Genomic DNA, 23,099 nt, shown 5'->3' on the forward strand with positions numbered 1-23,099 from the left:
GTCCTGTTTCGCAACCAACATGCAGAAGTGGATTGCGGTCCGGTGCCTGTTGGTTGCCCAGCGAATGGTCAACTTCCTTTACGAGGTGCTTTGCCTCTAACTAGCAGGTGGGGCAGACCAATACTGGGGGCCAATGCAGCACTGTTTAACAAGGGTGTAGATGTGCAGGCGTCAGCCCACAAGGCTTTGAAGCCAGACACTTACAGGACATATTCATTTCTTTCCCTCACATGTCACGATGTCTCTCGATTTACTACTCCATGACAGATGCCTGGTCTCTCATGAACGACTTCTGCTAGACACACACATGGATGATTCTAGCCTTGAGTCTCTCTGCAGCGTATGCAGAGCGGTGGACTGGCCCAATGCCACGAATTGGGACGCCATCAAGCCCCCACCTATGTTTTCTCACCATTTACATGAAAGACATATACTTCTCTTCGGAAAATCGTCCCGTGCGCAGCTTCTCGCATCTCCGTTGTCGCGTCTGCCGCCTGATCGGGCATCTTGTTAACCCAGGCCTGGACAGCGGGCTCATTACCACATACTGCTTGAAGGCACACAAACCGTTTGGCGAGAGCTTCGGCAATGGAGAGAGGTCTAAAATTGTTATATTGGTGGTCCAGTCTCCTACAACTGGATTTACGGTGTTACCGGGCAAGAACCGCGACTATACCAAGTGTCTCTTGGCACATAACTTTGTCAAAACTCCGTACTGGATGCGATTATTACAACCGTCTCCCATCGATTTCGAATTCTTCAAGAAAAAACTTCAGCTATGCAAGGAAGGTCACGAAGAGTGCCGCCGGTCTACGACAAGTGAAGCCACGGAGCTCTATGTCATCGATCTAGTCACGGAGGAAATGGTTCCCGCTAGACCAGGTTGGGAGTATATTGCTCTATCATATGTCTGGGGTCAGGAACCTTCTCATGGACATGAGAAGAAATTTCCATCGCTTTTTCAGGATGCCATGTTTGTCACGAACGCTCTCGGCTTCCGGTACTTATGAGTTGATCGATACGTGAGTTCCAGGCAAGTCATCCACAGTAGGGTGGTAGTGGCTCACACACATTAGTGCATCCTCCAAGACTCTTCGCACAAGCAATCTATGATACAGCAAATGGATCGGGTGTACGCTAACTCCGTTGTCACAATTATCGCAGCCTGCGGCAGCGGCGCCGACGAGGGCCTGCGAGGTATCAGTGGCCCGCCTCGTTATCATGGTCGCGTCACGATTGGCGAAACTAGTTTATCCTCATGGTCGGTGGGGGGCCAAGTCACGATCGACTTGGCTTCCGTTACTGGGACGATCCCGGTGCAGTTAAGGCTTATATCGTTGAGGGCACTGGTGGGCAGTTTACGGCCTTTCTGTATGTCTGGGCGTTCTCTGGCTTCTCCTTCTACTTCGGACCGGAGCTCATCGTTCATACTGCTGGCGAGATGATCAACCCGCGCAAGAACCTCCCAACCGCAGCCCGACGCTTGTTCTACCGACTCATCATATTTTATGCCCTGGGAGCCCTGGCAATCGGGGCTATTTGTGATTCGGAAGACCCGAGCCTGACGTCCGGCACCGGCGACGCGAACGCATCTCCGTGGGTCATCGCTATCAGGAACGCCGGCATCACTGCCTTGCCATCGATTATTAATGCTGGTATCCTCATCAGTGCCTGGTCCGCCGGCAATTCCTATCTCTACATGTCGAGCCGCTCGTTATACTCCCTCGCCGTATCCGGGAACGCGCCGAAGATCTTCACACGGTGTCTCAGGAATGGACTGCCAATCTATGCTGTCCTCGCTAGCAGCCTGTTTGCGCTGCTCGCCTATCTGAACTGCAGTTCCCAGGCCGGCGAGGTGTTCAACTGGTTCATCAGCCTTACGAACACGGCCGGGTTTACTTCTTGGGCCGTCTGCTGCGTTACCTTCATTCCCTTCCGCAAAGGATGCCTCGCTCAGGGGGTCAGCGTTCCCTACGGCTCACGCTTCCAACCGTACGCTGCGTATATCTGTCCCCCGATTTTCATCTTCCTGCTGCTCTGCAATGGGTTCACGGTGTTCTATCCTGGGCAGTTCACCGTTAGCGGGTTCTTGACGACGTACCTGGGCATCCCGATCTTCCTCGTCCTCTGGTTGGGGCATAAGTTGATCGTGGCGAGGATTGAACCTTGGCTCTACAAGGCTGATTCAGTCGACTTGAGCAGTGGTGTGGCGGAAGTCGAGGCTGACTCTGCAGAGTGGACTAGGATGGAGGAAATGAAGCAGTCCCGGGAGGGTACAACGGCTGCCAAGGAATGGTTCAAGAAGGTGTCTGTCATCTGGGGATAGTATAGCTATGTTCCACCGAGTGGGGATATTATGTGTAGAAAAAACAACATGCAGCCGCTCTGCAAAGCAAAGCACGACTGAATTTTACATGTGACCCGGCCTAGTGCAGACAGGTCGTTGCATCGTCTATGGGTACAAACATGGCAGCCATGGCTTGCGTTTGCGCGTACATGGCTTCCCCACAAGGAACCCGGTAAGGATGTCGTCTGGCAGGGGTGTGGCCTGCAGTCTAGCTCTCATCCTGGGGAAGGCACGCTGAAGCAGCTCGTGGCATTCAATTTCCATGGGTAAGAAATGGCGAAAAATTGGGTATGACCTTGATTGAACGGGAAATAAGAAGTCGAGAAACACCTTGGGTGGTTTTCTGACCTCTTCTCATGAAGGCAGCGACGGCCCACACCTGCGAGAAGCTTGATGCAGCTTAGCTTTGGGAGGTGCGAGGGAGGCCTGAGAGGGCGGCGTCTAGAGCGGTCCTTCCCAGTCTTAGGAGCTATTATTACATCATGGAGCCGGCACCCACTGCAAAACCAGCATCCAACGAAACGAAAGAGACACGACCAACCTGGAATGTGTCCCCATTCCCTCGACACCCTGGCCGTCCTATGAATCTCTCACCTAGAAACGACCTCTACTATAAGGACCCGTTGTCACCGCATTACGACCTGCATACTTTCACGCCAGCACAGTACCATAGTAGCGTGGCCGTGTGACCGAAGCTATGGACTTGGGGCAATTTCTCTAAACGCCCCTAACTCGGCACTGGTGCGGTGCGGCTGGGTTGAAGCCGTCCATCCAAACAATCGACGCCTCAAAGGCCCAGACCTGGCATCCAGGCGGGCCCTGAAGTCCCATCGATAGCGCTGGTTCGTCTCCGCTCAGCCACCCGGCCTACACCACTCGATATACTGTACCTGGGCCGACCTCTTAAGCTGGGCTCCTTTCTCCTGTCCGTCATGCTTCGGGTCGACCTCTGGCCATGCGAAAGCCCTCGACAGCGCATCGCTCGCGCCGAGCCCCGCCCCTGAAAGACAGTGACTATGATCACGAGATCAACCTTGTCGACCATGCAGCTGAGGCCGTGACGCCGCAGGCCCTGTCCCCAGAGCCGGGACAGCAGCCAGCATCTGATACACCCCCACAGCCACAGCCAGAGCCAGCGGCAGAGCAGGAGCCAGAGCCAGAAGGAAACTCTGGCGAGGGTCCGTCCTCATCGCAGAGAGCCTCGGCACGGAATCGCTCGATACGACGCGGCACGAGTAGCGCCTCTGGGACATCCAGGCGTTCCAAGGAAGTCTCCAAGAAGGCAGATTCGCAGGAAAGCTTGGCTGGTGATGCAGCCGTTCCTCAGGTCGAAGTTACAGGTGAGAATCTACACAAATCGACGCGCATTGTTGTGCGTCATGGAGCTTCTCAGATTTCTGATCGGCAACAGAACCTACACCACTAGACGGGCCACGTCTTCCACAACCAGATGCAAACGGCACCCAACGCCGCAAACCCACCCCTGAGACCGCCATCGACATACTATACGAGAATGAAAGAGGGGGCATGTTCTGTGGGATTCCCCTATTCTCTCCCAAGGCCCTCGGCCAGCTGGATCCGCCCAACTGGACCAACTTCGCCCACAAGCCCAGCCCGACCAGCATTCACACAGCCCAGGTCCCGGACCCAAGCTGGGTGTGGTCATGGCCAGAATGGCACATCAACAAGGACGAAGGCGTCGACGAGAACGGCTGGGAGTACAGCTTCATGTTTGCCAAGATGTTTTCCTGGCACCTGCCTAGGTGGTACAACTCATGCGTACGCCGGCGGGCTTGGACGCGCCAGAGGATAAAGAGGGACCCGGAGTCGAACGACCCTCACATGCTGAATACCGAGTATTTTACCGTCAGGCGGAGCGTGGAGACGGACCGCAGCGGTGGCAAGGCCAGCAGCCGTCACAGCCGCCAGAGCACAAGCATCTCGTCGTGGGTGTCGGCCGAGGCTGGGGAAAAGCCCGACATCGAGGACATTGACACCCTGATGGCCATACTCACCCGGTCACGGATCGACCGCGAGAAGATCGAGGCGGTGGAGAACTTTCTGCAGCACGGAGAGGATGAGCTTCTCCATCTTCAGCACAGGATGCACGACATTATGGCAATTTTTGTTTTTCAGGCCTCGAGGAGAGTGCTGCTGTCCAAGCTGAACGACGTCTTTGAGGAGACGCAGCAGGCACTGAAGGAGAACGACACAGGGAAGCTGCAGCGGAGAAGTAACAATTTGAAGGGCGCGATACGGCATGCGGACGAGGAGTGCAGGCGGCTGGAGTACTGGAGCGACGTCAAGAAGCTTGTCAGAGAGGGGAAAACGACGACGGCGACAGACAAGTGTGAAGGATGGACCGAGGACTGGCGCGGCGTGGACCAGAGTGGGCCTTGTGAGCCGCGGGGAACCACATGAAAATACTTGACAAAAGCGATACAAATAAATGACTACCAAACCGGCATTAAGAGTTCAGTTTGAATATGACGAGAACAAAATAGTTCAGGCTAGCCAGTCGATCCAGTCCTCCTGGTCCCCGGCCATTTATCGCGGTGGTTATCGATAAGATAACGGTCCGGGGTACGATTGGCGCCGAAAAATCTCAGTCGGATCGCAGTCGGCCTGCACCTCCAAATCCCTCGTCGGCCTCGACTTTGGCGACCAACAATCAACGCTCTGCGCCTCCTGCCACCCGGACTTGGCGCGTACCACGATAACCACACAGAATGATACCTTCATAGCAAATGTCCCTGGGGATCACTGCACTATGGAGGGCTCGACCCCAGCGACGGGTCGGCCTTCTGATTCCCAGGGAGCCTCTCCTCGTCCTGCGCCCGCCCTACATCCGCCCTCCTGCCACGAGCTCTTTATTTTCCACTCGCGCACCCCTCAGATTTCCCGACACAGCCAAGGAGGAGGAGGTTGAAATGCAACAGGATAATGCGACCGAACCCTGCGAGCCTCCCCCGGTGCGGCCGGCAGAAGTTGTCGGCCAGGGCGAAGAGGCAAAAGAGCTCAGGGCCTGGCTCTCCAAAGCGCCCAAGAGGGAGAGAAAGAAGACCAAGGGGCCCAAGACCAATCCGGATGACCTCGAGGAGTCTCTGGAACGCAGCAAAAGCGCCAAGTCCGTCTTTGTCAAACCCGCCCGGACATACCCAAACAAGAGAGAGTCGCGCAGGAGCTTAAGGGCTCACCAGGAGAGCATCTCGACCCAGGTCTATTTCGACCGAAATTTCCAGAATCTCTTGCAGGAAGAATCACACTTAATCCAGACGCCACCGACTGGCGCCACGTGCTGTCTCTATTGGCATCTAAAACACCCGAGGAGTCTGTACAATGGATCGACGATGGGATGAAGATTGAGCTACCCGAGCGCAAGCTCGCGGCTATCATGGACGACGGTGGCGACGAGAAGATAGGGGCCATCAGAAGGCGAAACGGGGGCTTCTATCAAAGTATCCAGGGCCGACACCCCGACCGCCTCATCGACTCTGTTGATCTCTGGGACGCGGGCTGGCATCAATCGCGCGACCGCCGAGTTCAGGAGAATCGCGGGTAGGATCACAATCACCCGTCTATGGTCACCGCTTGGTCCTGGTGAGGCAAGGACCGAGTCTTTTAGCGACGAAGACTTCTTTGTGCCACCCTTGACCAGGGAAGAGGGCGGCCCTTGGCAGCGATTCAAAGTTGATCACAACGCGTACACCACACCGTGGCCAACGCACATATCTTTCAGCTCGTTCGAGCGGTACGTGGCATCGCTTACGGATTCTGTCATGTACCCACACCTCAACTCTGTTCTCTACAATCCTACGAGGCACGCAGTCATCCTTGACCACGAGCGTGCAGTTGCGCGGCGACTTAAGCGTGCTTTCATGAACTACGAGGCACGGCCGTGGATTTCGTGCTCCGCACTTAAGCTCGCGCTGTCATTTCTCTCCCGGAAAGGTGACAAGTATCTTCCAGAAGCGCGGAGCATCTTCGTTACGATGGACCGATTCGGCCTACGGATGGATGCAGACGTTTTCAACATGATGTTGAGGGCGGCGACAACAACACGCCATCTGCGGCAGTTCCGACAGGTCGTGCTCCTCATGACCAAGAAGGGGTTCGCCCCCAATCTCGATACGTGGATCCTCTTCCTGCGGATGTTCCAGTCTGTCGAGGTTAAAAGCTACGTCCTCCAAGCCATGAATTCGAAGAATCTGCTGGGGACCCCCGAAGCCATCCAACGTGTCGCGGAGGAGATGGCGCCCTTTGACACTGAGCATGCAATGAGCCAGGGCAAAGACTTGTCGGCGTTCATGGAGGAGCAGGGTGACCGGTACGGCCCTGACTGGCTCACACGCGACGCGGCGAACCAGGTACTGGACGTCCTCTGCCGCCACGGGCGGTTCCAAGATGCCTTTGAGCTGCTGGACCGCATGCACGCGCACGTGGAGTCGACTCCGGTGGAGTACAAGGCCGACCGGATCGCGCACGAACCCGACGTAATCAGCTTCAATACCATCATATCACATGCCAAGACCCAGGGGAAGATGCCGGTGGCCGTCAACGCCATACGCAAGATGAAGACAACTGCGTTTCACACCCAGGTGGATCGGGTCACCTTCGGGCTCCTCTTCGAGATGGCGTGGAAGTCGCGGCTCCGATTTTCCCTCTCGATCATCTGGAAGTACGCCTCGCTGGCCCATATGACCACATGGCGTATGCGCTATCGCGTCGCGGCCTTGATCAATGGGCAGCCAAAGAAAGAAGGCGAGGATGTAGACCACGGCATCTCAGCTTCCATATATGCACAGCTAGGAGGCGAGAGGCTAGCGCAGGACCTCGTCGGCGGCGAACAGGCCCTCGCCAAGATCAGGTCGCTCGCCGAGGGACGCAGCCGCGCCGAGCTCGGCGTCCTCGCCGCCAAGTGCTGGCCGGAGGCGTTCTGCGACTACGGCCCGAGGATCTCGCTGGGCCACGTCCTCTCGCAGGCTGTCCTGAGGGACTACTCGTGCCTCTCGAGGAAGAACAAGAGAAGTGCGGCCCACGCAGAGGAGTGGCTTAAGTTCAGCCCTAGCGCGATGCCGCTGCGGAAAAGGGTCCGGAAACAGGAGTACTGGGCTGCCGACCTCTCCCCGCTGGAGCACCAGGGGCCCGAGCCGATCAGGCCTGGGGACAAGTGGGCGCTCGACGAGACGCCGGGACATGGCAAGAGGAAGCTGAAGGTGTTGAGCATGCCCTCGAAGTCTCCCGAGAACCTACCGGCGGCCGAACGATCAGGACAGTCCCCGCGAGCAGCCGGATCCGTCCCAGACCAGGATTGTGTCGTGGGATCGCTCCCAGCGTGTGGGGATGGCCATCCTGGACCCTGAGGTCTGGGCTGACATCCGGGGCGGGTACAAGGGGCCTGAGACTGCGGAGGTTGAGGCGCCGCCCAGGCACGATATCCAGCGGCGCAACGAGAAGGACATCCTCGCCGCGCTGGGGAGGCTGGAGGTGAACTACCTGAGCTTCCGGAAGGTGGTGTCCGTCCTGGACGATGAGCAGTTTGACTGGGCTGCGGCCGAGAGGGAAAGAAATGCCCGGGATCACGCACTGGAAAGCGATTGGAGGAAGATTCTGTCTTCAGATGCTTCATTCCGTGAGTATGATGAGGTCGTTGGTGGTGATGAGGAGTTCGGTGCGGCGGGTGATGACGGCGTCGATGATGGGGTTGGACAAGGGAATCGGAGAGATGGAGAAGAAGAAGTCAAAGCAGACTCACAAGAACCTGTATAACTGTATGATTGGCCCATATATACCACCGACATGTCAACACAATATTCATCACCGCTTGAAAACATTCAATTATACGTCTGAGGTCGTCGTCTTGTTGACTGCATGTGGTATCACTGTACCCTAGGCACGAGAGAGCATGCTCCGAAAGAGAATACACCGCACGTATTTTGTCAAACGCACAGTCGTCTCGCATTAGTAAAACAGCTGTATCAATAAAAAGATACACCGTTTCCGCCACTCCCAGACGGAGCTAGTTATTAACACAAACAAGCCAACAAGGACTCGCGTGGCCTCTACGCACAACGCCCTCAACCATCAAGGCTCCCTCGTCGCCGCAGCGACAGCAGCCGCCGGCGGCCTGACCTTGGACCGGTTCCAGCCCGGCTGGCCGGAACGCTCGCGCAGGCGCTCCCCGCAGAAGACGAGGGAGAAGACAAAAATGAAAAACAGTCCCAGGCTGATCATGGCCATCGCGACGAAGGTCGTCTGCACGCCGATTGAGTCCACCATTGGGTTGATGTAGAAGGGGATCACGAAGGAGACGACGTTCTTGAGGCCGCCTATGAGGGCTAGAGCGTCGGCGCCTTGGGCGAGGTCTATCATGGGGTGTCAGGGGCGTTAAACTTTTGCTAGATCTGAAGGGAGGAGGGCAGCTTGTGGACGGGGGGCTTACAGCAGTCCACCGGGTATGTGAAGACAACGGTTGTCGAGGCCTGCATTCCGAATATGAAGATCGCGAGTCCCACGAGAGGTCTGAGGGAGGCGCAGTCAGTATGGAAGGCCTCGAGCCGGGGAACGAGGAGATTTTAGCTCACATGACATAGTGTCTCTGCTGCTGCAGCGTCACGCCAAACACGACGAGCCCGACGACGATGCACACGAGGGCCGGGTACATGGCATGGAGGCGCATCTCGGGTCGCCTCTGGCCATGGTTCCGCCACGTCAGCCGCCGCACGACAAAGTCGCTGAACGGCCCGCCGGCCAGCTCACCCAGGACGGCCCCGACCAAGGGAGCGATGTAGACGAGGTTGACGTTCGGGGCAGTGAGGTGGTAGTACCGCCGGAAGAGGATGGTGATGATAGTGCCGATGCCGACGGACCATGAGAATGTCCACGCGAACCAGAAGGCTGGGAGCCAACAGGCTGGGTATCGGAGCATGATGAGCTGGGCAAGGGGAGTGTGAGTGGAAGTTCGAGGATGGTTCAGGATCACGAGAAGGTGATGCGTACCGGTCTGAAAAAAGCAGTGGACCATTTTGGGACTTCTGCGTGTTCGAAAGGCTTGAGCCTGATGGAGAGCCTTCTCGCCTGGTGTTGTTCTTGGATGTTGCCTTCGAAATATAAGGTCTCGGGGACGAAAAAGACACTGTTCACAAGTCAGGTTCCGAGACATGAGAAAATAAACTAGTATCTACTACAGACATGTAGATCAGAATTGCACCCAATGCGATAGCAAGGTGACCAAATATCCAATACCAGTTACCCGTCCCCTGGACGATGTACGCAGCGAGAATCGGTCCCAAGAACGGTCCCAGCGTTGTCTGAAAACATGAGCAGGTTGTACGACGAGTGTATCAATACATGAGACTTACCAGTAGTGTCCACCACCCCATCTTTTCACCTCTGACTCCTCTTGGAAATATGTCTGCAACCGTGATGCCGCCGAGCGCGTGTACGGCGCTCAAGCCGAAAGCGAGGAGAACACGAGCACCAGCCATTGACCCATAGGAGCGGGCACACGCACCCCAGATGGCACCACCAAGCGCCACTGCAGTTGAAACAATGTACTATAAAACGAGATCCGTCAATAATTCTGAATTGTTAGGTGCAGCTTCGGGCTCGGGGTAGACATTACCACGGGCCTACGGCCGAGAGTCTGTGCGAATGGGTTCCATATCAGAGGACCTGCGCCGAGTACCAGCACATATATCCCCACCAGATACGATACCTCCGTGACAGACTTTCCGAACTGCGCTGACATCAAGCCGTACCTGTCTCACGGAGATCATTTAGCCATGCTTCAAGGCGTGGTCGACGCGTAGACTGTCACTTACGCGGGAACAATGAATAGACCAGCATAGGTACCAAGCCCACCTAGCAAAGAGATACACGCCAGAATACTGTGCTTCTGGAGCCAACTCCATTTCATGGGGTCATGTGGATCATGCACGACTTCTGCTGAACCATCTCGCGCCGCGAGCCCGAAGCCGTTTTCGACGAGCTCGACAGAAGTCCGTTTCTCCATGACTTCAACACCCTAAAGGATTTGGAATGTCGTAGTGACCTTAGACGCTTGTCTCCTAATCTTGCTGGTATGTTTTATGCAGAAAAGATTTGCTCTGGTTTGGTTTGGTTGTTGCAATCACTCAGCATTTGAAGGGATTTATCTTTTCGCCCCAGACCCCGGTGACTGCGTTCATCAAGGATCAACACAGAACCACAACGCCAAGTATCGCAGAGAGCACTTCACAGGTGGTATCCAAGAGCCCAATACGCTGGAAAGGATAACACGCCCGGCCATGTGGTACTCAAACTGCCGGGCCCGGCGGACATCCCGAGATGAGGGGCGACGGCGCGACGCTGCATAGTTATAAGCACTTGAGACGGCAGCGTCGACTCCTCAGGGGACTGGTACCATTGTTTCCACCTCTAATATTGCTTTTTGAGGAGATCGTAGACATCATCAGGATGCAGATCCGGATATCCCTTGCATTCGCCGCATAATAGTCGGATTACCCGCGACGACTAGGCCGGAATAACCAGTTGGGGGCTCCTTAAAAGCCTATGGAAGAGGAAGTTATATGCCCTCTCCGCTTTGAAATGCCTGCCAAGAGAGCATTAAGCGACACTGAATAGACTACAATCGTTCTGGCGTTCCAGTCTCGAAGTAAGCCATGGCCACGAACGGGAACGCAGCCCACGGTGGCAACAGTACCATTGACCCGGAGAAGTTCAAGAGGCTCTTCTTTACACCAGTGGTACCCTTCCTGCACGATGATCCGTACACGATAGATTATGATGGATACCGAAGTTTCATTCGCCGCTTCAGTACGCCTCTCCATATAATCACGGGTCGCATAGAAATTCTGACTTGATTTCCGTAGCGCAGGATGAATACCTGGAGCAAGGCATTGCCATAATCGCGAATCCTGAAGCAGGAGAGCTGTTTACTCTCGAGCGGGAGGAGAGAAGGAAAGTCCTGCAGATATGTATCGAGGAGGCAGCCGGGCGATGTCCAGTCATCGCTGGCGTTGTCCATGTGCACACCAAAGGATATATCGAGACAGCCAAAGATGCACAGGAGCTGTGAGTATAGACTTCCCAAGATTTTCCACTGGTCTCTCCTGACTCACAATCTTTTCTCAGTGGCGCCGACGGGCTCTTCATCTTTCCTCCCATCGGCGCCGGTGACATCGTCGCCATCTGGGACTCGGACAAGTACCCAGAAATCTTCAGCGACATCATCAAGGAGGTCTCAGCGGCCGTGCCCCTGCCGGTAGTCATCCACCCCGTCGGCCGCTACTCGATCCCCTTCGGCCAGGGCCTCCCCATCAAGACGGCCAAGGCGATCCTGGACGCGTGCCCCAACATCGTCGGGTGGAAGATGACGTACAACTTTGACGGGTACCGCAAGATCGCGCGCTTCCTGCAGGGGTACGAAAGGCCCGTCAACATCCTCGCTGCCGTTGGCCACTATATGCACGAGAACCACGCTGACAGGATGTTTGACGGGACGTCGTCTGGCGCGTGGAATTATGCGCTCGAGCCGATGATGGAGCACCTCAAGGCGTGGAGGAAGGGCGACTGGAAGGCTGCGACTGATCTCTGGGAGGGGGCAGGCCTCGCTGAGCTTCAGCAGTGGTAGGTCAAGATCCGCGTTCCTCTGGCATGATTATGAGGGGTGAGGTGATTGTGTACTGATTGATGACGCAGCATATTCGAGGACATCGGTCGTCTTCATGTCCGGTACAAGACGGCAGTCTGGCTCCGAGGTCTTATCAAGACGCCCGTGATGCGGCCCCCGATGCCAAAGGCCAGGCTGGCGGAGATCGAGGAGATTGCGCAGGCATTGGTTAGGGCCAACCTCCAGATCATCCCCGAGTCTGAAATCAAACAGGTAATCCAGTCTCTCAACCTTGTGCTGTAGGTATCGAGCGTGTCACGGGCACGAGCAGGAGACCGACTCCCGGGCGTTGGTCTCCATGTGGAAGGGCGCGTCGAGGCCGCACAAAGCAACAACTCGATGTCTGCAAGGCCTTGAAATGCGACACAGATTATATGATATGTTTATGCTGCCTGAGAAACGTCTTCAGATACCGGCCGTGATCACTTGTTTAATTAGCCGAACAATATTCAACCCTTAACAACCTCCAAAAACCTCATTCGGCCCGACAGAGCCTCCATTGTTATTGCAGCCACTTATGAAGCGGGCTTCCGTAACAGCCTCACCATCTGCTCCACTCGTGCAACATTTTCCCTATTGAGTCTTGTAAGCATGTGCTCTGGCTCTCACGTGACGACCGCAGACGGATCCTTACTGTTCCCGCAACTTTACCTCCAGCGGAGGTACAGATGTTTCCGCTTGGATTCAGGGATCCGTTTGACATACGACAGCCCAGGACACGCGGCTCGGCCATAGCGCCAGTCGCGCAGAGGAAGACGAATAGGGCGTTAATCTGCATGTTGATCCTGGTCGGGGAATGATTGTAGTATTTCGCGAATATGTGAGGAGAAAAACCCACTAAGTGTCCAAGCGTCCATTTGCTTCCTAAAGGCCATCCTGTATCCTTATGTACTGGCGGGTCTGATGGGACACTAGTCATGTAGGATGAAAACAGTGCACTGGTAATCGTTTACGCAGCCCCTTTTGCCCCATACGAATTAGGAGACGGTAGACCCAGCGCCGGGTGAGCCGGGATCTCTAAGGAGTAACAGGCCATTGACTTGTGGACGCGATTCAGGTAATTATTGCCAGTTGCTAAAAAGTCTTGGGGGAGCATTTCCCATTGATATCTACATAGGATGCCCTACCGCTTGGTGAGTCTTTGAATTTCACATTGCACATTATCGGTCTGGAACTCTTTGGAGCCTTTATCATGGGCTGAGACGACCACATGCAGAGGCCGTCGCGATGTTTCCCAAGCATCACAGTCCCAGGCACTTCAAGAAAAGTTAGAGATATCCCCTCAGCATGCCTTTCGACTGCGGTCGGCACCATGAACCAATGGAACGATGCATGTTTAGTGGTATTATGGCACCCGCAATGATCCACTTCTCGGGACTGTATGAACGTAAGGATGGAGTGGTTTGTTTGGTTTCGTTCCTACACGACAATGTGTCACCGACCCGCGGCGAGACTGAGAGTGTAGTGGCGTCTTCTGATTTGGTGTTTGAGACATCAGTGGGGGGGGGGGGGGGGGCAAATCGTTCAGCGCGACAGTGTCAGTATATTAAATCCACTCTTGCAGTCTCATGATCGGTGATGGCTTCCTAGTTCCGAGGTCATCAACGGTATGCACTGGAGACGGCGGAGTGCGGCCACCTGAGCATCAAACAGGCAACTCCAAGGAATTCCAATGTCTTAAATTCGAAATCAGAGCTGCACCCTAGAGTTCTGCAGTATTATACATCGACGAAGGGAGATAGTCTGAAGATTCTTATCTCTTCGTTGGCGAACTGACTCACTTGTGCATCTCCACGCTTGCACATGGTCGGTTGGCCACCTATTCCAATCTCCCAGTAAGTGCAAGAACAACATCGCAAATGTATGCATGCAGAATTACAGTTGTGAATCGGGGGGAAAAAAGAAAAGTAAAAAGAAAACCATTGTGTCAATTGTTCTCGGGGATATTACGGCCGTGTACGTTTAAGACAGACGTCTCGCAACGGAGACGGTGGTCAGGTCGTTCCTTCCCTCGACACGCCCTTGCCCTGAGGCACCACCTCAAAGCTCACACGTCACCAAGCGACGCTACCGGATTTCACCCTTCAATTCCAACTTCGACCTCAGACGCCTTTTCAATTCTGTGTCTTGCAAACTCTACTCGACGGCGATATTGCATGCATCATGGCCCTGTCATGTTCGAAGATGGCCCTCGCGGTCTCCCTCGAGTCGGCAGTTTGGGTTCCACGACCAGCCACGACGCGCTGCAGCAGCTTGGAGACCACGTGCATCCACCGCCCACGCGACACGCGCCTCTTCTGAATGCACAAATGCTTCCAATTCTGGACTCGATCAAGAACCTCCACTCGGATGTCCGTCGCTCAGGACCGGACACATCTCTCCTCTTCTCCAGGATCCACCGAGAGCATCCGTTCGTGGGCCACGTGCGGCCAAACTGTCCCACTCGCCGTCCGTCCTGGGGCTGCGACACGACACGTCCAAGCCGGATGGCCCACCGGCCTCGCCGGCCGAAGAACACCCACAACACCCGTCCCAGCGATGGCGGACTTCACAAGTCGTGCAAGAATGCCTGTCTACCACGTGCGTTGTCGTCGCGCGCTTTCGAGCAGCAGAAACGGATGCATGAAACCGTCTCGCCGTCTTGAGCTCCGTTCCGGGCCGGTTTTCAACAACTGGCGTCTAACAGGCGCCCGGCTAGCTCAATCGGTAGAGCGTGAGACTCTTAAGGAACCTCACGATTCTGGCAGAGATGCATCTCAAGGTTGTGGGTTCGACCCCCACGTCGGGCTCAATTCCCGGCGATAATCGCCTCCTTTTTTTTTCTCTTTTTACTCTTTGCTTCTCAGATGATGTCCTAGCGGAGTCACCTGCCCGATTGCACATTGTTCAGCGCGCGCGAGGGACATCTGGGGCTGGCTAGCAGGAGGCTGATTGGCAGTGTCTAGCGGAGGCTACACGTAGTGGACGGTTGTTGGTTCGGCCCCCACGTCGGGCTCAATTCCCGGCGATCATCGCCTGATTCTTTTTTTGCTTTTTTCCCCGAGACGCTTGCTGTTTCTCTTGGCGAGCCAGAAGTCAAAGCTTAGGCATTTGGACAGTAACTTTGCAGGAAATTTGCGAGTAGCTAGTGCCATGAACTTGACCCATTGGCGTCACCAGGTCAGTCGTCGGGGACCATTTTAGGCTCAATTCCCGGCGATGATCGTCGTCTCCTTTTCCAATTTTTTACTCTTCAGGCCCGGATGATGGTTGGTAAGCTCAAGTGTTCTTAAATCTTGTCCAGTGCACACCTGAGGGGAAACGCTTCTAGTAAGACTGGCTGGCCGAGGCCGAATGGTTGTGTGTGTCACGTTGTGTGTGTCACGGAAGCCGTACGTCTCCTAAACAGGCTCGACCCTTACCTGAGACAAATCCCGGCCGTTGCCATTTCTGCTCAATTTTTGCAGTATTCTGTACTCATGGGCTCTTTTTGGTGAGACAGGAACTAGAGTCCAGGCAATGAGACAACCGGGACGGGCTGGCCGAGCCTGAATTGGGGTGTCACCACATGCCTTGACAAAAAATGACAGCTGTTTTCAGGAGTTTGCAAAGGAGGTTTGCCACAGTTTTAGCCGTCGGGCATCACAAGCCCAGTCACTGTGGACACATGCTTGGGGAACGGCACTCAATGCTCCAGCTTGCTGCGCTGCTCTACAGGATCCTGAAGTTCACAGCAAGCTTCTCTCATCATCTGTTTCTTGCACCACCTAGGTATATAAAGCTCTGGGAGCTCTGTGATGAGTGCCAGTTGAGCTACTGGCACAAGACGGTGGCCGTCACCCTCATAAATCGAGATTGGTCGCGGTCGATAGGCTAGAGCAGAGCGAGCCACCAAAAGCTCATCAACGAGCGCCTATCACTTGTTGTTCCCAGTGTCGGAGTGAAGATGGTACCCCGCCGTCTGTAAAATGATCTATGCGACTGGCAGGGCTTTCCAGCACAGATCCTTTCCTGGGACTTTAAAGGAACACGAGCTCCGACGACACCGATGCTAGGCAAGACATTCGTTAAAGCTCGGCAACGAGTTTTGTGGTGCCTTAGGAGGCACCTATTTTAGAATCGAAAAAAAGGCATGTGTCCCCGCACAAATGCCAGAGTTCAGTGTATGATGAGGCTAGATATGCAACTTCTCGTGGGAAATTCAGAGACATGGCTGGAATGCGAGGCTTCAGGGAATGAGACGTATTAAAGCCATAACAATAATCGAACCAGTAATCGGCCTCGTTACTTTTGTGACGGAACGAAATTCAGCACTATCAAAGCAGCTGAAAAGAGAAAAATGGAACTTTGCAGGATACAAATCACGGACAGGTGGCATGCAGCCTTGCCGCTTTAAAACTTACCGAAGACAGCAGCAGTGAAACCAATCAGCAGGGTGCGATGACATTCTGCAATCAGTGAGGCTCTCGATACATTTTTGGATCATGTGGTGCACATCTCTATAAAGATGACCAGTTTTCTGAGGTGCTTCCTAGTGTTGTGTTTGGAAAACACACCCTGCCCTCATAACCTTTGTTCACACACCATTCTCTACACAACCAGAATTCAGTTCCATAATCCTACCTCCGCTTACACAGAATGGAAACTTTCACCATCAATGGTAACATCATATCGGGAGATGAGCCCAAATCTGCGGATGCCTCCAACACAAACTACATATATGTTCAAGGGCGTGGTCCTATAAAGCCCGTTCAGAAGCAGCAACTCCGTGCACAGCAAGTACAGTTCCATGAGTATCTTGGAGGGAATGCCTACCTCTGTCGCTATGATCGGGATGACTTGAAAGACATTCAAGTGCTCGATTTCGTCGCTCAGGCCAACGTGTATCCCAGTCGCGCGAAGATCTCGAGTTCTCTACGGGAAATAATGGAAGAATCCCAGGGTACTTCCACTTATACTATAAACGTCATCTTTCACGAGACAGATAAGCCCGTCAAAGAGATGATCAATGAATTGATCGAAGAATTGACTCGCGAAATACCCAAGCTAAATGCCGAGGCTATTTTTGTCGATCACAACGCTATGCGCCTGGATATCGACAAAGACACGATCGATTTCCTTATTGCGGTTGATTCCGTGAAGACGATTGAAGCACACACAACGATCAAGTTCACCAATACTATTGCAACACAAGATATGTACGCCCCAGCTATGGACCAAAGGGGCAACCCCAGCTACCCGTATGAGGGCCAGGACATTGTTGTTGCCGTTGCGGACACGGGGTTCGACCTTGGAGATATGCACGACGTTCATCCAGCCTTCCAAGGCAGAGTACTTCATTTACATGGCCGGCGCGATGGCTCGACGGATGACCCTCATGGTCATGGCACTCACGTGGCAGGATCCATTCTGGGGGACGGCCACTCTCAAGCTATGGGGGGAAGGATTAGGGGCACGGCTCCCAAAGCAAACCTCGTCATGCACTCGCTTCTCGCCTACGACCAAGACGGAGCACCATATTTAGACGACTCTTTCAGCCTTTGGGATGTCATCGAAACGCCACACAGGGATCATCACGCTCGCATCTCCAGCAATTCCTGGGGTACCGGAATGAAACAAGTTGGTTCAAACTACCAGCAGATTGAATATGATCACAAGGCCGAAACTGTTGACACATTCATATGGGAGAATCAAGATCGTGAGTACATTGATTCATCCTGGACGATCATTTTCCGCTTCCCATTTCCTTGATACTTCCGTCTCAGTGGACTAGTCGTTGAACACCCGTTTAAATCATTTTGATTACAATAGAATATGGACATATCTGTTTCTCAAACCGTGGAGTTCAGATCTGGATGGATAACCCGAATTCCTGGATTTTAGCACCGTCTGAGAAAAGCATTCTTGACTTGCTGACTCTCTCTCTCATACCCAGACGTCATGGTGTTTCCTGCCGGCAATGACGGTCTGATTCCAAATTCGAGGGGTAAGAGAGCCCAGATCGGTTCGATCAGTGCTGCGAAGAACTGCATTACCGTAGGCGCCACTGAATCCAGCAGGAGAATCGACCAAGACGGCATTAGATTTGACCCGAAGGGGAGAATGGGACTCATGGATATCGTGGCACGCTTCAGCTCCCTGGGACCGACAGTTGAACAGCGGAACAAACCTGATGTTGTCGCCCCTGGAGTCGCTATCCTCAGCGCGGCATCCCGACATGGCGCCTTTACGACCCAACAGCGCACAGAGTACGGCGTCAGTCAGGATGATTCGTGGACCTTCATGTCAGGAACCAGCATGTCAACACCCTTGGTTGCAGGCTGTTGTGCTATACTGCGCGAGGCTTTGGCCAAAACGCGTGGTATTAGAGATCCAAGTGCAGCGCTCATCAAGGCACTGTTAATCAACGGTACCATATACGAGACGCGTGCATCGGAACCACAACAGACGATGGCGCAACAGGGCTTTGGATACGTTGACATGACCCAATCTCTGAGGCCTGTGGATAAAACTCATCCTAAATTTCGAGGCTTCGTGGATGAAGGGGTTGGGACGCGTGGGCGGAAACTGGCCGAAGGAGAAGATTGGACACACGAGATTGAACTTCCACCGTTACCAAGGCAGCCCACCACCAATTTGTGGTTCAGAGTTACGCTAGCTTACACGGACTGTCCTGGCAAGTGTCTACAGAATCAACTGGATCTCTCCTGTGAAGTACTTGACAAGGGAGGAGTGCACCACTTGAGTCCTGTAACAGAGGATAACGTGCAGAAAATATACATCTCTAAAGAGGTAGGGCCGGATCCTGTTAGAATAGTAATCAAGGTGACGGCAGAGAGAATCACTCGGCATCCACAGGGATTTGCTCTTGTCTGGGACATAAACAACAAACAGTTTTAACATGGCAGTGTGGGTGACAAAGAGCTGTGGGCATACGGATGGTTGTAATTTCAGTATCAATAGTTATCGTCGCGACACACAGCAAGTGAATTGTATATTTTGATAAACTTGCATCACAATAGTATCTGCTGTTCAAGGCGACAACATCAATCTCGGTAAGTCGTGCACTGCGCCTGGACAAGAAAGCTGACCAAGGCCAAATAGACCGATGCGCAAGCTGTATCCTCCTGTCAAAGCAGAGCTGGTATCCAGAGAGCATAACCTACCCAAGTATCAGTGACGATAGTCGCTGCTTGAGACTATGATACAAGCGAGCAAGCTGCACAAATACTGGAAATATGAGGACAACAGAGACCCAGATATACATGTAAAATTTACTCCGTGCCAGGAACGTCTAAACACGGCCTGCATCGTTTAACGATGGTGTTTGTAAATAGGAGGATGGGCAGTAAGCAGTAATTGGGACACAAACACTGCTTGGTTTCTAGTATCTCAGTCTGTCACACGATGTCTTTCCTTGAGCACTTGCTAGATCACACAGAGCCTTCCCTTCTAGCCTGTGAGGAGGCAAGCCATCCGCCAAGCTTTGGGCTCGGAGCGGCGGACTTGGGCCGCTTCTTCACGGCACAGGCGCTATCGTCATCGTCTTCGGGCCAAGATTCATAAGCCTCCTCTTCCTCATCATCAAGAACCTCACAGAGCCACTCATGCCGTCGAATATGTTGCTCCGAGGCTGCAAAGCCTGACCTACGAAACCACATGAAGATATTTAATGTAGCCGTGCCGGAAGCAGAATCGTGTTCCAAATCCAGCATGTCATAGGGGATCTCCGCGCTCGAATATGGCACTGAGACTGGCTGCTGGTCAGCATCATTGAATGCTGGAGGCTGTTGTGTGACGCTGACGGCTCGGCCATCTTCCCAGCAGTCCCAGGCCCATCCCGTATACCTGAGCCCGTGGCCCAGACAACCTCCGTGGATCTGGACATCGAGCTCAGAATCTTTGAGCTCGACGGATCCAAAAGGTTTCCAGGGTGTGTGGGGAATATTTTGCTGGAATTCCTTCGATGCCAGATAGGCAAGCCGGCACTCATCCTCTCGCCGAATGCGCCCGGACTGTGTGGCGGACACCGGCAGTTGCATAAATGTCTGGATAGTGCCTACCCATGCAGCCGAGAGTAAATCGATCTGAAAAGATCCATAGCGTGCCCCGTCGAGTAAAGAGGTGTGTGCCCCGAGAACCGCAGCGCCTACCCAAAGAAACCCGACTTTCGGTGACCTTCGTAACAGGGTGTGAATCAGTAGGGCTGGATCATGGGAGATATTGTCCAAGGCTGCAAATGTCCCCTGTAGGAAGGGGCTGACGAGATTGCAGGGTACTGAGGGGTCGAAAACGCAGCTTAGGAGCAGAGCTTCTATGCCTCGGGTATTGCAGCTCAGTGCCAGGAGCTTGTCCACCTGTGCCAGAGGCAAAGGCGGCAGACTTTTGCCTTGTTGTGATCGAGGCAGGCGGGTGGTTATAGATGGAGTCGGCAAAGTGACCCTGCTGCCTAAGCGAGTGGCAAATGGCAGACATAAGACGGTGGACAGTGCTGCCCGACTTTGGTCGTCAACACCATATATAGCGACGTATTCTGAAAGGTAGTTTAAAGCGGTGGCAGAATTAGGTGCAGCGGCCGGCGCAGGAGAATGTCCCAGGAAGAGAGGTGTTAGTGCCGCTCTGGAAGAGAGTGTAATAGACTAAGGAGAGTACAGTGTCTCGCCGTTAGCGTCGGCAGTAGCTAGCCAGCCTTGGCCCGGAACCAGGACTGCTTGCCACCAGCGCGCGGCCTCTCCGCTTATAGCCTCGATAGGAACAGTGATGTTTGAAGGCTTATGTTTAGATGAACCTGCTCTGGTCTCGGTATACTGCACGTTGTTGGCGCCTGGAATGAGTTCTGTCCATCTCGCGGAGAGAATATAAGCCCAGGCGAGGATGAGGATGGTGACGTGATCGTCCTTGTCCCCAAGTAAGAACAAAAGGCCACTATCAGAGGAGTCGCTCAGTGTCAACTTTGTTGGTTTGGACTTGGTGACAAAAAAGTTGTGTTTTTGAGGCCCTACTTCCGGCAAGCCGGGGCCGCAGCTCAAGAGTGACGAGTGGGAAGACGTTGAGCCAGCTGCCGCGTCCCAGAAAGATACACCACTGGCCACCCAGCAGTCAGATGACTTCTCGAGATTCAGGCCGCTGGGTAATGCGGGATAGCCTGGAAAGGCATGGTCGATGGTTCTTAGGCCCTCGAGAGCTTCTTGTTTTGCCCCCCGAGATACGCGTTGTGAGTAGCACGACCACGCTCTGAAGCCGAGCTCGAAAACAGACCGGCATGACTCGGGGCGGGGTGTCACCGCATTCTCGTCGGGTTCCATGTCGCTAGAGGGCGGGCCGGATCAAAGGTTTGTTGCGACTGAGTCTGGCAGTTGTGGTCTTCTCGTTACCGAGATGTGAATATGTGGTGTCGCAAGGCACGATTGACGTCCAGTTGGGACCTCGGTCGTTGTTCGCTGGCTATTCCCAGAGTCTCTCAGACTACTATGGTAGCTTGTTTCCATCCACCATGGTTGGAACGGCGATGCTAAATGATCTCATCAAGGCGGCTTGTTCATCAGTTTACCACAAGAGATGTTGGGACGCTCGATTGTGCATTCAAGCTGGATCCTGGCTCCACCGAGCCTCGCCGGCCAGCGAATTTACAGCTTATTTTTTTTTTGTGTCTCAGGCGCCTGCGTTAGCGCCAACATCTGCCTGCAGCTTTCTCCAAAATTCTCGTCGCTCTGGTTTCAAGCAATCTACGTTACACTCATCCTTCGCAAACAACCTACGGCGTCAAAATTATCCTGACAATTCCAGCGTACTTCTGAGTGCATTGTACTTCCGCTCGGATCCGGCACATTCCTACAATCCGTGCTTGGCCGTGGTGTGTGGGCAGTGGATACCTAGATACACGTCTCCACCTAGGGACCAAAATCCTATTTAAATGTATAATATTATATGATTGTTATTTAAATAAAATCTATTGTCCTATATATCGGCGAAGATGGAGATAGTAGCAGCATGTGTACTTACTGATTTGATCGTTTATTGTTCTACCTATTTGATCAGAGTCCGTCCTTCGTGGCCGAGCCATCCAAAAGAGAAGGAGGGCGCTGGAGTTCTCGAAATATGTACAGTATTTGGCGCGACCTCTGTCTGTTGTACCTTCCTCCGCTACATGATCTGACATCCAGTCCCTCTTCCATCCCATCTTTCCCTGTGATTATGACCACTGAAGACCAGTATGCGTCCACGGACCTATTCGGCCGGTATGTATCCAACCTATGATACTCCTCCCCACGAACGATCCTTGAGAAGCCAGGGACGCGTCCATAGTAGTTCCGGCTTTCGTTCTGACGGCACCAGTATGTTTCGAATCCCTCCTTATCATCCATCAGGCTGTATGTATCTGGATCTAGGGCTCCATGCCACTGTGAACCAATGGCTCCGTCGCACCCGATAATCAGAACGCGGCTGTAATCCAAGACAAGGAATGAGTCGCCGGCATGGCATGGCCAACATTCGACCTTGGAGCGACCTGGACCAGAGGAAAGATTAAAGTCAAGACACGCCTTATGTCTCTTTGGTGACGACCCGTCGGAACTTCCACATGTGCTTGAGAACTAGCCGCCGGATGCCGTCGACCAAAGAGGCAGCGGACCACGATGAAGACGATCGGCACAAAGGATACAGCCGCTTTGACGTATTCAGTCGACATGCCCTCTCCGAATTCAGCGAAGAGCCTGATCGCAACTCAACGTTCTCTTGTCCCTCGAGTAACACACAGTCGCAGTCATTCGGACCGACACAGCTCATATCTGGCAAATCCCCTGTGAATGTAATGGCAGGATATAGGAAGCGTCCGCAGCTCTCTCGGATCTCAGCTATACGTGAACGCAGACCGACAGCGGTCAGCAGTCCGCCATTCGACTCGACGGGTAAGTGAGCTGTCCAATACATCCAAATCCTGAAGTCCTTGACCGAGAGTTCCGGGATCGGTCGCTAGATGCAGTAAGGATCGTCGCAATCGGGATCGAAGATTCTCTGACCTGACCTCCGCGTACCGGTGTGCGCACATGGCACAACGTGACTGATATCTTTACAACGTAAGTCGTTATGTTTCTCTGTTTT

General features: G+C 53.8%; 7 protein-coding genes and 1 non-coding gene across 8 annotated transcripts; 6 read left to right on the forward strand and 2 right to left on the reverse strand.

Moving 5' to 3' along the window:
- Positions 1-1,121: 1,121 nt before the first annotated feature.
- Positions 1,122-2,326, forward strand: INS49_005484 (uncharacterized protein; the record flags this gene model as incomplete). Its single annotated transcript, XM_043166264.1, has 2 exons — positions 1,122-1,197; positions 1,323-2,326. The coding sequence occupies 2 exons, from the start codon at positions 1,122-1,124 to the stop codon at positions 2,324-2,326; spliced, it is 1,080 nt and encodes a 359-aa protein (XP_043017044.1).
- Positions 2,327-3,302: 976 nt separating this feature from the next.
- Positions 3,303-4,768, forward strand: INS49_005485 (uncharacterized protein; the record flags this gene model as incomplete). The annotated part of the gene is made up of 2 exons (XM_043166265.1): positions 3,303-3,687; positions 3,759-4,768. 2 exons carry the CDS (start codon positions 3,303-3,305, stop codon positions 4,766-4,768), a joined length of 1,395 nt encoding a protein of 464 aa, XP_043017045.1.
- Positions 4,769-5,094: 326 nt separating this feature from the next.
- Positions 5,095-8,116, forward strand: INS49_005486 (uncharacterized protein; the record flags this gene model as incomplete). Its single annotated transcript, XM_043166266.1, has 4 exons — positions 5,095-5,565; positions 5,676-5,905; positions 5,973-7,563; positions 7,619-8,116. 4 exons carry the CDS (start codon positions 5,095-5,097, stop codon positions 8,114-8,116), a joined length of 2,790 nt encoding a protein of 929 aa, XP_043017046.1.
- A 315-nt stretch (positions 8,117-8,431) lies between these two features.
- INS49_005487 (uncharacterized protein) lies at positions 8,432-10,361 on the reverse strand (the record flags this gene model as incomplete). The annotated part of the gene is made up of 8 exons (XM_043166267.1): positions 8,432-8,712; positions 8,790-8,869; positions 8,932-9,281; positions 9,347-9,482; positions 9,539-9,657; positions 9,709-9,903; positions 9,972-10,107; positions 10,171-10,361. The coding sequence occupies 8 exons, from the start codon at positions 10,359-10,361 to the stop codon at positions 8,432-8,434; spliced, it is 1,488 nt and encodes a 495-aa protein (XP_043017047.1).
- Positions 10,362-11,010: 649 nt separating this feature from the next.
- INS49_005488 (uncharacterized protein) lies at positions 11,011-12,263 on the forward strand (the record flags this gene model as incomplete). Its single annotated transcript, XM_043166268.1, has 4 exons — positions 11,011-11,164; positions 11,221-11,422; positions 11,483-11,977; positions 12,050-12,263. The coding sequence occupies 4 exons, from the start codon at positions 11,011-11,013 to the stop codon at positions 12,261-12,263; spliced, it is 1,065 nt and encodes a 354-aa protein (XP_043017048.1).
- A 2,445-nt stretch (positions 12,264-14,708) lies between these two features.
- INS49_005489 lies at positions 14,709-14,809 on the forward strand. The gene has a single exon. It is a non-coding gene; the product is annotated as a tRNA-Lys (tRNA).
- Positions 14,810-16,637: 1,828 nt separating this feature from the next.
- INS49_005490 (uncharacterized protein) lies at positions 16,638-18,402 on the forward strand (the record flags this gene model as incomplete). Its single annotated transcript, XM_043166269.1, has 3 exons — positions 16,638-17,697; positions 17,935-18,254; positions 18,319-18,402. 3 exons carry the CDS (start codon positions 16,638-16,640, stop codon positions 18,400-18,402), a joined length of 1,464 nt encoding a protein of 487 aa, XP_043017049.1.
- A 1,030-nt stretch (positions 18,403-19,432) lies between these two features.
- INS49_005491 (uncharacterized protein) lies at positions 19,433-21,304 on the reverse strand (the record flags this gene model as incomplete). The annotated part of the gene is made up of 2 exons (XM_043166270.1): positions 19,433-20,177; positions 20,652-21,304. 2 exons carry the CDS (start codon positions 21,302-21,304, stop codon positions 19,433-19,435), a joined length of 1,398 nt encoding a protein of 465 aa, XP_043017050.1.
- Positions 21,305-23,099: the final 1,795 nt, after the last annotated feature.

This window comes from Diaporthe citri (assembly GCF_014595645.1).
Source record: "Diaporthe citri strain NFHF-8-4 chromosome Unknown scaffold_18, whole genome shotgun sequence".
Taxonomy (NCBI): domain Eukaryota; kingdom Fungi; phylum Ascomycota; class Sordariomycetes; order Diaporthales; family Diaporthaceae; genus Diaporthe; species Diaporthe citri.